The 15,321-nt window shown below is 39.1% G+C and overlaps 1 protein-coding gene across 2 annotated transcripts in view; it reads right to left on the reverse strand.

Annotated features, from left to right (window-relative positions):
• Nucleotides 1-15,321, reverse strand: part of UGGT2 (UDP-glucose glycoprotein glucosyltransferase 2) — a 144,866-nt gene that overhangs the window by 102,937 nt on the left and 26,608 nt on the right. For both annotated transcript variants that reach the window (XM_010810955.4, XM_002691971.6), the window contains exons 7-9: nucleotides 7,686-7,758; nucleotides 4,331-4,431; nucleotides 407-506 (exon numbers count right to left, since the gene is read on the reverse strand). In XM_010810955.4, coding sequence (XP_010809257.1) covers nucleotides 407-506; nucleotides 4,331-4,431; nucleotides 7,686-7,758 — 274 coding nt within the window. The remainder of the gene's footprint in view (nucleotides 1-406; nucleotides 507-4,330; nucleotides 4,432-7,685; nucleotides 7,759-15,321) is intronic.

The following is a 15,321-nucleotide window of genomic DNA, read 5'->3' on the forward strand; positions in this document are numbered from 1 at the left end:
AACCTTTTATTAAGTCTGAACATAAATAGAGGCAAGATTTTTAGCCTTGGGCATTAATTATGGTTGCGCCATTGATGGGGTCTGGAGGAAACCAATGCAATCTGTTTCATCCTCAGGCTGAGGAAGCATCTACAAGTTCATGGAGCAATGAATCATCAGAGTAACTGGAGAGATGTGATCAAGAGTTCCATTTTGTAGTATGTAACAACATGCATGCACAAGACAATATTTTGCTCTAGTTTAAAAAAAAAAAACCCAATATACAGAATAGAGACCCTCATTCTACAAACACTATAGATACCAGAATTAACTGACATCATTAAGTTGAACGAAATCAGCCATTTTCATAAAATTTATTTAATGGAAAGAGTTCTGGCTATCATCCAATCAATAACCTTTAATATACCTGGCTTTTATGGGGAAGTTCTGCGAAATGTCTTTCATTAATTTTATGGCATCATAAACTGGAGTGGACATTATTTGAGAAGCTGCTTGAAAACTAAGATCTGGAAGGAGAAAAATATCATTAAAGAAACTGACATGTTAGACCTGTGATATTTCCATGTAATTTAAATAACCCTTCTTGCCATGTATTCATATATAGAAACATTAAAAAACACTCATACTTACCATTATTCAGAACTTGTAAATGAAATGGAAAGCTATCACTTCCATCCAATTAAGATAAGTTTTAACTTACCTTTACTGATAAAATCTGATAGTGTAAATAACAAGTAAATGAATATAATATTATCAGAGTCCATTACCAGCTTTTGCTTTTCTCTAAACTGTTCCATACCTAGATGACTCAAATTGTTATTTAAGTCTTTCACTTTGCCTCTTAAATCCGGATTCTCATATTTAACTGTCTTCTTGGTTTTATCACTTGGATACTTCAAAAGCAACATGTTCAGTAACAAATTTGTCATATTCCTCCCAACTTTGCCCAGATCTGGTCCTCTTTGGTCTTCTCTTTACAACAAATCCACCACTGTCCATCCAGCTGGGTAAACCATGAATCCAGCAGTTGTTCCTGGTGTCTCTTCTCCCTCACACTCCATTTCCAACACTCACAAAGGTCTTTGATACTCTCTCTAAATAACCCACCCTCGAATTTATTCCAACCCTTCCTCAGACCTCTATTCAATCACCCCTTCTTGAGGAAGCCTCCTTTTTCTGTTACCCCTTCTCTGCCCCTATCTCACCACTCAGATCTTCCTGACATATGCTTTTCTTAATCTTTTGTTCCTTTATTCTGCAGCAGTTGTGATAGTGATTTTTACACTGGTTTTTAAAACTGTTTACGTTTATCCACATCCTTTGAAGAAATGTGATGTCTGTTTTAGCTCTTTTTACCTTTGGAATATGTGTTTTCCAAAGTGTCAGTTGCAACCCATTAGTCAGTAGTGAAATCAGATTAATGGGTAATGGGAAGGTTTTTTTAATCAAATGAAACAGGGTATAATGAAAGTTTTATCAGAATTAATAAAATGTAGTATTGGGCTTCCCTGATAGCTCAGTTGGTAAAGAATCCGCCTGCAATGTAGGAGACCCCGGTTTGATTCCTGGGTAGGGAAGATCCGCTGGAGAAGGGGATAGGCTTCCCACTCCAGTATCCTTGGGCTTCCCTTGTGGCTCAGCTGGTAAAGAATCCGTCTACAATGAGGGAGACCTGGGTTCTATCTCTGGGTTGGGAAGATCCCCTGGAGAAGGGAAAGGCTACCCTCTCCAGTATTCTGGCCTGGAAAATTCCATGGACCGTATAGTCCACGGGGTCACAAAGAGTCAGACACAACTGAGTGGCTTTCACTTTCACTTTCAGTAAACGTATACGGGGCTTCCCTGGTGGCTCAGATGGTAAAGAATCTGCCTGCAATGCAGGAGACCTGGGTTCGATCCCTGGGTTGGGAAGATCCCCTGGAGAAGGGAATGGCAACCCACTCCAGTATTCTTGCCTGGAAAATCCCATGGACAGAGGAACCTGGTCAGCTACAGTCCATAGGGTAGCAGAGAGTCGGACACGACTGAACAACTAACACACATATACACACACACAGTAAACACACATATCTATAGTGAAGTTTTTTTTTTTTTTTTAAGTGTATCTATGTATTAACGCATTATACATTTGTTGTATGGTCTTGATGTAAAATATATTTCCTACTCCAGGTGTCAGTCAAAAATTATAAAACCATGGTTGTAGGGACATTACTGATTGCTAGCAGAAATTCAATAAATATTTGTTAAATCAATCAAAAAAGGAAAAGGTCTTGGTCACTTCCCTTCTCCTGAATCTATTTCCTTGGCTTCTGTGACATGCTCTTCCATCTCTCATCATCATCATTCCATTGTGTCTGCTTGTCCCACATAAATGAGCAGACTCTCCCTTGTGCACTAATTTGGTTACTCTGCACTTTCAGTTAGCACCTCCACCTTCAAAAAACCTCTATGCTAACATTTTCCACTTTTAAAATCTTCTCCTTTCAGTATAAGGACTTTGTATTCACCCCACCCCTGGAACTGGTCATCTGAATATGTCACAATTACTTTAAGTCAATTTTTTAAATGCCAGTCTGATTATTTCTGAACCCTGTATTCAACCCCAAGCCTGTTTTATATTCTCTCTACAGAGGCTCCAAGCTGGAAATTTTAAAGTCATCTTTGAGTCTTTTAATCTCCTGAATATTTGCTAAATCCAGCCTGCCCATCTATGTCTCTACCACAGCAAAGGTTCTGTCTCTCACTATACTAATTCAATGATGTCTTAACTAGACTTCCTATTTCTAGTCCATTCAAATATACCTTACACAGACATTACGGAGGTTAATTAAAACTAAGCTAACTATGCATGTTCTCTGTTTACCAGTCTTTAAAAGCACTCTATTACTTACACTTTTCTAAATTATGGGTCCCTTGGAGAACACTTTGGGTTTCCCTGGTGGAAAGCAACAGTCTACTTTCTCCTCCAAAATGTTCTCCACCATGCCCTCCTTCAGGGGATCTTCCCAACCCAGGGACTGAACCCAGGTCTCCCATATCGCAGGTGGATTCTTTACTGTCTGAGCCACCACCACCAACAGTGTGCATCCTTGTGCAATCATGTCCATGGGGTTGCAAAGAGTCAGACACGACTAAGCATGCACATTGTTGGTGGTGGTGGTGGCTCAGACATTAAAGAATCCACCTGCAATATGGGAGACATGGGTTCAATCTCTGGGTTGGGAAGATCCCCTGAAGGAAGGCATGGTGGAGAACATTTTGGAGAAGAAAGTAGACTGTTGTCTGTCTACAGCTGGAAGAGTTGGAGAGTCATGGAAAGTGGCTGAATATGGGTATGTTGGTTTCTTCGGGGAGGGGTGAGGAAAATACTCTAAAACTGATTGTGTGTGCTGTGCTAAGTTGCTTCAGTCATGTCCGACTCTGTGTGACCCTATGGATTGTAGCCTTCCGGACTCCTCTGTCCATGGGATTCTCCAGGCAAGAGTACTAAAGTGGGTTGCCATGCCCTTCTCCAAGGGATCTTCCCAGCTCAGGGATCAAATGCACAGCTCCTGCACCTCCTGCACTGCAGGTGGTTCCTTTATCACTGGGCTACCAGGGAAGCCCTAAAACTGAGTATGGTGACAGTTAAAAATCTCTAAAAATATACTACACTTAATTCTACTCTTTAAATGGTGAACTGTATAATGCATCAAGTATATTTCAATTGGCTGTTGTATTAAAAGAAGTTGATGAGATATAATAAAAGTTATGGATTCCACAGAAAAAGGACATCACTATGACCCACTAGAAATTATAAATAAAATAGAAAATTAAAAACTGAAAAGGAATTACAGTTTAATCCAAACTAAATTTTGGTCTCAAAATACCTGCTTATAGGATGTCAGTACAGAAGCTATTTTGAGGTCATAATGAAATATGCAATGGTCTCTAAAGACGAAAATTTTAAAGAGAAGAAAACTAAGATTTAGTTCTGATTTCTCTTAACTTACTAATCAGGATTTTTAACCAGTGCTGTAGATACCCTGAAATATAGTTTAATATTTGAGATGAACATACAAGATAACTCATACATACTTTAAAAATGATTGGGTAATACCAGATAACTGCACATTATATAATTTTAAATCTTCCAGAGATAAAATATAACTTACTTGATGAATAACATTTCAATTAAATTTTATGTCCACAAAAAGTAATGCATATTAGTCACATAATTAGTAATTATTATTGCCTAAGAAATAATTTACATCATGTTATATAAAAGCATATTTAATAAAACAGAAATCAGTTACCAATATGCTATTTTAACATGACTGAAATACTGTACCTTGTAGCTCCCAGACTTTCAAAGGCATCATTTCTTTATTACTCTCAATCAGGTATTTTTGGAATATTGTCAGATTATCTCTAAGATCTGAATATCTTTCTCTGTATTAGAATATTAAGTAATGTTAATTATCATCACATATTATAAACCACTATTATACAAGCAGTATATTTTTGAAATTATCTCTTCCTAATACTTAAACACCAACTAATGGTTCAAGATAATAATAATGATGCAGTTATAGTGACAGAATTTAAAAATACAGAAGGGGACATGCATGTCTTCTTTTTTTCAATGTATAAAACAAAACAAAATATGGAGATATATACTGTCATTTGTTAACATTACCTGTAAGGGATCCAAGGGTGAGGACAGAATTATTAGTTTTTATGTTATACACGTTGTCTTTAACATTTTATAAATTGCAAGTCTTGCTTTTATAATTAAAAACAAACATTATTTTATAAAGAAAGACATCAATGCGTCCCATAAAATTTTAGCTTATTTCTGAAAAGTTCCATCTTTGAAACTTATAAAGAAAACTTAAATAAGATAATTTTGCCCAATTAAACATATCTACATATTACAATTTGCTGATCATGATTCATTGGATCATGGAAAAAGCAAGAGAGTTTCAGAAAAACACCTACTTCTGCTTTATTGACCATGCCAAAGCCTTTGACTGTGTGGATCACAATAAAATGTGCAAAATTCTTAAAGAGATGGGAATACCAGAGCACCTGACTTGTATCCTGAGAAATCTATATTCAGTTCGAGAAGCAACAGTTAGAACTGGACATGGAACAACAGACTGGTTCCAAATCAGGGAAAAAGTACGTCAAGGCTATATATTTGCACCCTGATTATTTAACTTATATGCAGAGTACATCATGCGAAATGTTGGGCTGGATGAAGCACAAGCTAGAATCAAGATTGCCGGGAGAAATGTCAACAACCTCAGATATGCAGATGACACCACCCTTATGGCAGAAAGCAAAAAAGAACTAAAGAGCCTCTTGATGAAAATGAAAGAGGAAAAGTGAAAAAGTTGGCTTAAAATTCAACATTCAGAAAACTAAGATCATGGCATCTGGTCCCACAACTTCATGGCAAATAGATGGGGCAACAGTGGAAACAGTGACCGACTTTATTTTTTGGGGCTCCAAAATCACTACAGCCATGAAATTAAAAGACGCTTACTCCTTGGAAGGAAAGTTATGACCAACCTAAATAGCATATTAAAAAGCAGAGACATTACTTTGCCAACAAAGGTCCATCTAGTCAAGGCTATGGTTTTTCCAGTAATCATGTATGGATGTGAGAGTTGGACTATAAAGAAAGCTGAGCACCGAAGAATTGATGCTTTTGAACTGTGGTATAGGAGAAGACTCCTGAAGAGTCCCTTGGACAGCAAGAGATCCTACCAGTCCATCCTAAAGGAAATCAGTCCTGAATATTCATTGGAAGGACTGATGCTGAAGCTGCAACTCCAATACTTTGGCCACCTGATGCGAAGAACTGACTCTTTTGAAAAGACCATGATGCTGGGAAAGATTGAAGGCGTGCAGAGAAGGGGATAACAAAGGATGAAATGGTTGGATGGCATCACTGACTCAATGGACATGGGTTTGGGTTTGGGTGGACTCCGGGAGTTGATGATGGACAGGGAGGCCTGGCGTGCTGCGGTTCATGGGGTTGCAAAGAGTGGGACATGACTGAGCGACTGAACTGAACTGAGGTATTCTTAAAGACTGACAAATAATAATGCAGAAGAATGGCATTTTACCATACATATAATAAAAATTATCATCTTATTCTCCAATCTCTCATGAACTCAACACATAGTACCACTTCCTATTATTAGAGAGAATTCTTTTTTAAAAAGTTTATCTAGCTATTGGCACAATTTATAAATAAATTTTGTATTTTCAACAGTAAGGAGAAATGAGTATTTTAAAGTGAGAGGAAACTAAATATACAGAACATGCATACATAAATGGAGTCATCTCAGAGTTAACTGTAATACATGTACTGCAATGTCCTATGTTGAAATTTTATTTCAATGTGGGACTACATTTGAAAACTAATCAAGACTGCTCTTATAGTGAAAAAGCAATAGAACTTCTTTGAAAAGAGGTTCACTATGAATTTACCACTCCTTTCACAATATTTTGTTACAGAGTAATATTAAGTTTGTAAGAGCTGTTGTGTTGCTTTTCATCTTTAATCATAAGCTTAATGATAAGTTTTACTGGTAAAATTATGTATGTAATCCAGGCAAAAAGACATTATTCATACAATACATCAAAGCAAAAGCTTTTTGCTTAAAACAATTATGTAAAACCTGGATACTTCCTCTCCAAAAAAACTAATATCCCAGAGTTCCAAAGGCTTTTTGGAATACAAGCAATTTATTCCCATAAATAGTTATGTTTAAGAAAGTATGGATTCTACGATGTGAGACATAGCTGGAAATGGAATAAAAATGTTATCTACTAAATAAAAACCTTCCTTAAATCCATTTTACAAGAAGCATTAACAGGTTACAAGCATAGAATTTGTCCAGCAAACTACAGAAATGTAATTCAGTCATCTGTATAAAGCAATATAATGTCCAAAAATGTTCCCTTTGCTCTGTACAATTATCTCCTCACAGAACTGATGTAAGTATCCTTTATACATATTTGTAATATTAAATAAGAACTAAAGATATTAATAAAAATGGTTCTTTATTTTTAAGTAATTTTGCCTTTATAATGGAATCACAAACTTGCCCTTCTTGTTAATAAGAAAAACCACACATAAAACTAAAATTCCCATCCGTTAACATTCAGAGAGCACTCACCATCCTATTCCTTGTCTTCATTCAGTGATGCAGGAAAAGCAAAGCAGGAGAAGTTTACTTTTGGAAAGGTTACTTATATGTGTATATAAAATGAAGACCAGAAGTTAAAAGGTATTTAATATGGCAATCTTGTGACAGAAATTTAGGGAAATAAATATTTTCTCTTTTAAGACATAAAAGTGCTGATTTTTTTATGTTAAAAAGCCAATAAAAACTATGAATTGTGTAACCCATCAGAAAAGATTCTACAAATTTTTTTTTAGTTTTTGCCAGAGATAACTCTGATCATTTTAAATTTCCATTATCTCTAATCGTACTCATTGTCCTGTGGAATTAGTGATTATTTTTCAATTTTGAGCTTTTTTGCATTAACCCTGTGTTACTTTTGTAATAAAAACAGTAATATGTACATTTAGAATGTGAAACATATGCCAACACAACATATTGAATCTATTCCTTTAAAAACAAGCTTAAGAGTATAGTAATAGTTTCATTTCTATTCAGACTTACTTTAATTTCCCAAAAAGAAATCCTTGAACTTCATTTGTTTCAGTAACATCTTCTGCAGTAGTATTAGTCACAGCTATATTTTGGAAACAAAAACATAAAATGAACATATTTCAGACTGGAAGAGGAATATGTGATAAAAAATTAGAACTCAAAATCAAATTGCATTTTTTTTTACCTTTTCTTTCATGGATCAGTCTAATGATACAAGAGTGTGCTCTCTTAGTAAACAAGCTTGAATACTAAATACTTTACAACCAGCTATATGCTCTATAGATCATTTTGTAGTCAAGCTCTATTTTATACTAGAGTGATAAACCAAGAGACTGATCCAGACTTGCCCAAAGTGTCCAAGTCCAGAGGCGTGGGTTGGCCTCTGAAGGGCGGGGCGCACTGAGTGTAGCAGTGCGTGCATGGGACCTTTTGAAGGAGGTCACCATTATCTTCATTACCTTCACCATAGTTTGGTCACAGGTAAATAACAAGGGTGTTTATTGGAAGGACTGATGGTGAAGCTGAAACTCCAATACTTTGGCCACCTCACGTGAAGAGCTGACTCATTGGAAAAGACCCTGATGCTGAGACGGATTTGGGGCAGGAGGAGAAGAGGAAAACAGAGGATGAGATGGCTGGATTGCATCACTGACTCGATGGATGTGAGTTTGGGTGAACTCCAGGAGTTGGTGATGGACAGGGAATCCTGGCGTGCTGTAATTCATGGGGTCGAAAAGAGTTGGATGTGACTGAGTGACTGAACTGAACTGAAATAACAAGGAGGGAACACAGCCCCACCCATCAACAGAAAATTGGATTAAAGATTTACTGAACAAGGCCCCACCCATCAGAACAAGACCCAATTTCCACCTCAGTCAGTCTCTCTCATCAGGAAGCTTCCATAAGCCTCTTACCCTTCTCCATCAGAGCAGACAGACTGAAAACTACAAGCACAGAAAACTAACCAATCTGATCACATGGACCAGAGCCTTGTCTAACTCAAGGAAATTATGAGCCATGCCATTTAGGGCCACCCAAGATGAACAGGTCATAGTGGAGAGTTCTGACAAAACGTGGTCCACTGGAGAAGGGAATGGCAAACCATTTCAGTATTCTTGCCTCGAGAACCCCATGAACAGTATGAAAAGGCAAAAAAATAGGACACTGAAACATGAACTCCCCAGGTCAGTAGGTGCCTAATATGCTACTGGCGAACAGTGGAGAAATAACTTCAGAAAGAATGAAGAGACAGAGCCAAGGCAAAAACACCACCCAGTTGTGAATGTGTCTGGTGACAGAAGTAAAGTCTGATGCTATAAAGAGCAATATTGCAGAGGAACCTGGAATGTTAGGTCCATGAATCAAGACAAATTGGAAGCGGTCAAACAGGAGATGGCAAGAATGAACATCGACATTTTAGGAAGCAGAGAACTAAAATGGACGGGAATAGGTAAATTTAACTGAGTTCAGTTCAGTTCATTCACTCAGTCGTGTCCAACTTTTTGTGACCCCATGAACCGTAGCACGCCAGGCCTCCCTGTCCATCACCAACTCCTGGAGTCCACCCAAACCCATGTCCATTGAGTAGGTGATGCCATCCAACCATCTTATCTTCTGTCATCCCCTTCTCCTCCTGCTCTCAATCTTTCCCAGCATCAGAGTCTTTTCAAATGAGTCAGCTCTCTGCATCAGATGGCCAAAGTTTTGGAGTTTCAGCTTCAACGTCAGTCCTTCCAATGAAAACCCAGGACTCATCTCCTTTAGGATGGACTGGTTGGATCTCCTTGCAGTCCAAGAGACTCTCAAGAGTCTTCTCTAACACCACAGTTCAAAAACATCAGCTCTTTGGCACTCAGCTTTCTTTATAGTCCAACTCTAACACGCTCACACGACTGCTTGAAAAACCATAGCCTTGACTAGACGGACCTTTGTTGGCAAAGTAATGTCTCTGCTTTTTAATACGCTGTCTAGTTTGGTCATAACTTTCCTTCCAAGGAGTAAGCGTCTTTAATTTCATGGCTGCAATCACCATCTGCAGTGATTTTGGAGCCCAGAAAAATACAGTCACTGTTTCTCCATCTATTTGCCATGAACTGACGGGACCAGATGCCATGATCTTAGTTTTCTGAATGTTGAGCTTTAAGCCCACTTTTTCTCTCTCCTCTTTCACTTTCATCAAGAGGCTCTTTAGTTCTTCTTCAATTTCTGCCATAAGGGTGGTGTTATCTGCATATCTGAGGTTATTGATATTTCTCCCGGCAATCTTGATTCCAGCTTGTGCTTCCTCCAGCTCAACATTTCTCATGATGTACTCTGCCTATAAGTTAAGCAGGGTAACAATATATAGCCTTGGCGTACTCCTTTGCCTATTTGGAACCAGTCTGTTGTTTCATGTCCAGTTCTGTTGTTTCCTGACCTGCATACAGGTTTCTCAAGAGGCAGGCCAGGTGGTCTGGTATTCCCATCTCTTTCAGAATTTTCCACAGTTTACTGTGATCCACACAGTCAAAGGTTTTGGCATAGTCAATAAAGCAGAAATAGATGACTTTCTGGAACTCTCTTCCTTTTTCCATGATCCAGCGGATGTTGGCAACTTGATCTCTAATTCCTCTGCATTTTCTAAATCCAGCTTGAACATTTGGAAATTCATTGTTCACGTATTGCTGAAGCCTGGCTTGGAGAATTTGAGCATCACTTTACTAGCGTGTGAGATGAGTGCAATTGTGCAGTAGTTTGAGCATTCTTTGGCATTGCCTTTCTTTGGGATTGGAATGAAAACTGACCTTTTCTGGTCCTGTGGCCACTGCTGAGTTTTCCAAACTTGCTGGCATATTGAGTGCAGCACTTTCACAGCATCATCTTTCAGGATTTGAAATAGCTCAACTGGAATTCCATCTCCTCCACTAGCTTTTTTCGTAGTTACACTTCCTAAGGCCCACTTGACTTCACATTTCAGGATGTCTGGCTCTAGGTGAGTGATCACACCATCATGACTGTCTGGGTCATGAAGTTTTCTTTTGTATAGTTCTTCAGTGTATTGTTGCCACCTCTTAATAACTCAGATTAACATTATATCTACTACTGTGGGCAAGAATGCCTTTGAAGAAATGGAGTAGCCATTATAGTCAAGAAAAGAGTCCAAAATGCAGTACTTGGATGCAATCTCAAAAATGACAGAATGATCTCTGTTCATTTCCAAGGCAAGCCATTCACTATCACGGTAATCCAAGTCTATGCAGATGACACCACCTTTAAGGCAGAAAGTGAAGAAGAACTAAAGAGCCTCTTGATGAAAGTGAAACAGCAGAGTGAAAAAGTTGGCTTAAAGCTCAACATTCAGAAAACTAAGATCATGGCTTCTGGTAGAATCACCTCACGGCAAATAGATGGGGAAAGAGTGGAAACAGCAGATTTAATTTTTTCAGGCTCTAAAATCACAGCAGATGGTGACTGCAGCCATGAAATTAAAAGATGCTTACTCTGTGGAAGGACAGTTATGACCAACCTAGACAGCATAGTCAAAAGCAGAGACATTACTTTGCCAACAAAGATCCATCTAGTCAAGGCTATGGTTTTTCACGTAGTCGTGTATGCATGTGAGAGTTGGACATTAAAGAAGGCTGAGCACCAAAGAACTGATGCTTTTGAACTGAGGTGTTGGAGAAGACTCTTGAGAGTCCCTTGGACTACCAGGAGATCCAACCAGTCCACCTTAAAGGAGATCAGTCCTGAGTGTTCACTGAAAGACTGATGTTGAAGCTGAAACTCCAATTCTTTGGCCACCTGATGCAAAGAGCTGACTCATTTGAAAAAACCCTAATGCTGGGAAAGATTGGAGGTGGGAGGAGAAGGGGACAAAAGAGGATGAGATGGTTGGATGGCATCACCGACTCAATGGACGTGAGTTTGAGTAAACTCCGGGAGTTGATGATGGACAGGGAGGCCTGGCGTGCTGCGGTCCATGGGGTCACAAAGAGTCAGACATGACTGGGAGACTGCACTGGACTGAACTGATATCCTGACCAGTAATGTTGAAGAAGCTCAAGCTGAATGGTTCTATGAAGACCTACAAGACCTTCTAGAACTAACAACCAAAAAAGATGTCCTTTTCATTATAGCAGACTGGAATGCAAAAGTAGGAAGTCAAGAAACAGCTGGAGTAACAGGCAAATTTGGCCTTAGGGTACAGAAAGAAGCAGGGCAAAGGCTAACAGAGTTTTGCCAAGAGAACACACTGGTCATAGCAAACACCCTCTTCCAACAACACAAGAGAAGACTCTACACATGGACATCCCCAGATGGTTAATACCAAAAATCAGATCAATTATATTCTTTGTAGCCAAAGATGGAGAACTTCTATAAAGTCAGCAAAAACAAGACCAGGAGCTGACTATGGCATTGACCATGAACTCCTTATTGCCAAATTCAGACTTAAACTGAAGAAAGTAGGGAAAACCATCAGATGATTCAGGTATGACCTAAATCAAATCCCTTACAATTATACAGCGGAAATGACAAATAGATTCAAGGGATTAGATCTGATAGAGTGCTTGAAGAACTATGGATGTAGGTTTGTGACGCTGTAGAGCAGGCAGTGATCAAGACCATCCCCAGGAAACAGAAATGTCTAAAGGCAAAATGGTTGTCTGAAGAGGCCTTACAAATAGCTATAAAAAGAAGAGAAGCAAAAGGCAAAGAGAAAAGAAAAGATATATCCATTTGAATGCAGAGTTCCATAGAATAGCAAGGAGAGATAAGAAAGCCTTCTTCAGTGATCAATGCAAAGAAATAGAGGAAAACAATAGAATGGGAAAGGCTAGAGATCTCTTCAAGAAAACCAGAGATACCAAGAGAACATTTCATGCAAAGATGGGCACAATAAAGGACAGAAATGGTAGGGACCTAACAGAAGCAGAAGATATTAAGAAGAGGTGGCAAGAAGAAGAACAAAAATCTTTATGATCCAAATAAACACAATGGTGTGATCACTCACCTAGAGCCAGACATCCTGGGATGCGAAGTCAAGTGGGCTTTAGGAAGCCTCACTACAAACAAAGCTAGTGGAGGTGGCTGAATTCCAGTTTACCTATTTCAAATCCTAAAACATGATGTTGTGAAAATGCCACACTCAATATGCCAGCAAATTTGGAAAACTCAGCAGTGGCCACAGGACTGGAAAAGGTCAGTTTTCATTCCAATCCCAAAGAAAGGCAATGCCAAAGAATGCTCAAACTACCGCACAATTGCACTCATCTCACACGCTAGTAAAGTAATGCTCAAAATTCTCCAAGTCAAATTGAACAGTATGTGAACTGTAAACTTCCAGATAGATGTTCAAGCTGGTTTTAGAAAAGGCAGAGGAACCAGAGGTCAAATCCCAACATCTGCTGGATCATTGAAAAAGCGAGAGAGTTCCAGAAAAACATTTACTTCTGCTTTATTGACTATTCCAAAGGCTTTGACTGTGTGGATCACAAAAGACTGTGGAAAATTCTGAAAGTGATGGGAATACCAGACCACCTGACCTGCCTCTTGAGAAACCTGTATGCAGGTCAGGAAGCAACAGTTAGAACCGGACATGGAACAACAGACTGGTTCGAAACAGGGAAAGGAGTACATCAAGGCTGTATATTGTCACCCTGCTGATTTAACTTGTATGCAGAGTACATCATGAGAAATGCTGGACTTGTTGAAGCACAAGCTGGAAGCAAGATTCCTGCAAGAAATATCAATAACCTCAGATATGCAGATGACACCACCCTTATGGCAGAAAGTGAGGGACTGAAGAGCCTCTTGAGAGAAGAGTGAAAAAGTTGGCTTAAAACTCAACATTCAGAAAACTAAGATCATGGTCTGGTCCCATCACTTCATGACAAATAGATGGGGAAACAGTGGAAAGTGACACTTTATTTTTGGGGGCTCCAAAATCACTGCAGAAGGTGACTGCAGCCATGCAATTAAAAGATGCTTACTCCTTGGAAGAAAAGTTATGACCAAGCTAGACAGCATATTAAAAAGCAGAGACATTACTTTGCCAACAAAGGTTCATCTAGTCAAAGCTATGGTTTTTCCCATAGTCATGTATGGATGTGAGAGTTGGACTATAAAGAAAGCTGAGCATTGAAGAATTGATGCTTTTGAACTGTGGTGTTGGAGAAGACTCCTGAGAGTCCCTTGGACTGCAATGAGATCCAACCAGTCCATCGTAAAGGAAATCCGTCCTGAATATTCATTTGAAGGACTGATGCTGAAGCTGAAACTCCAATATTTTGGCCACCTGATGCGAAGAACTGACTCTCTGGAAAAGACCCTGATGCTGGGAAGACTGAAGGCATGATGAGAGAGGGACGACAGAGGAGAAGATGGTTGGATAGCATCACCGACTCAATGGACATGAGTTTGAGTAAACTCCAGGAGTTGGTGAGGGACAGAGAGGCTTGGTGTGCTGCTGCAGTACATGGGGTCGCAGTGTCAGACTCTAATGAGCAATTGAACTAGAGTGAACTGATAAACCAAGAAGTCTGCAAGAAACCCTGGGCTTATTCTTATGCCAACAAGAAATCTAAACCCTAAAACATACAGGAGTTTTCACATATTTCTGACACCTTCAGACATAATCATGAAACCTTTAGATAGACACCAAAACTCATGGTCTCAAAGGATAAAGATATATTTTATATTCATTTCCTTTCCCCTCTCCTTTACTTACCAAATTGTTATAGTATACAGTGTAGTAAGGGTGTGTTTGAGGGTACTTCAGGTTGTAAGAATCTGTGACCTTTTACAGCAAGGGGCTATGTTCCATCAGAGGGCATAAAGTACACTTCTCCGTTCTTATTTGTCTGAGAGTCTGGACTTCTAAGACCACAACTAAAAACCCTGGAATGCTTTAATCAGGTAAACATTTACTGACTGCCTTCTATAATGCCCACTGCCTGCCAGATATACACCAGGAGGAGACATGCAAAAGACACAAACCTTACTGGGTGGTAAATGAGAGAGACAAATAGACAGCTTTAACAGACTGTTTAAAACTTTTCCAAAAGGAAGGACAAAATATATGGAATACAGAAAATGGAAAAATCCTCCTCTGACAGAGCAGGAACATAGGCAGCCATCTCAGAGGTACTGATGGAGACATACAATTCTTAAAAGATGAGCAGGCCTCAGACAAGTAAGAGGTGAAAGGAAGGTTTCAGACAGAGGAACAGCATATGCTAAGGGATGAAAGTACTCCAGAGGTCATAAAGCCTTGGCACAGAGCAATACATGGACCCATCCAGGAAACAGAAAATTGTTCTGTATAGTAGTGCAGTGTTACAGGACCACAGGGTACAAATGAGAGGTCTGAGAGGCAGTAAGAAGGCAGAAAGAGGCCAAGCTGTGGAAAGCTCCATTGTGTAATAGGACTTTAATTTATGAGGAGGTTACAAGGAACCACTAGGGTTACTTAGTTATTTAGGTAACTAAGGGTTTTTAATTGGTAGAATCACAAAGTCAGAAGTTCTGATTGAACACAGGAAGTTCAATCAGAAAGTACTGTGGAGAACAGATGGATTCTTCTCTTTTGGAGATAAGAGGATTAAGGGTCCTGAAGAGAAGGTCAGTTGGAAGACTGATGGTCATAAGCAGAGGGGGGAAAAAA

This window comes from Bos taurus, chromosome 12, assembly GCF_002263795.3.
Source record: "Bos taurus isolate L1 Dominette 01449 registration number 42190680 breed Hereford chromosome 12, ARS-UCD2.0, whole genome shotgun sequence".
Lineage (NCBI taxonomy): Eukaryota > Metazoa > Chordata > Mammalia > Artiodactyla > Bovidae > Bos > Bos taurus.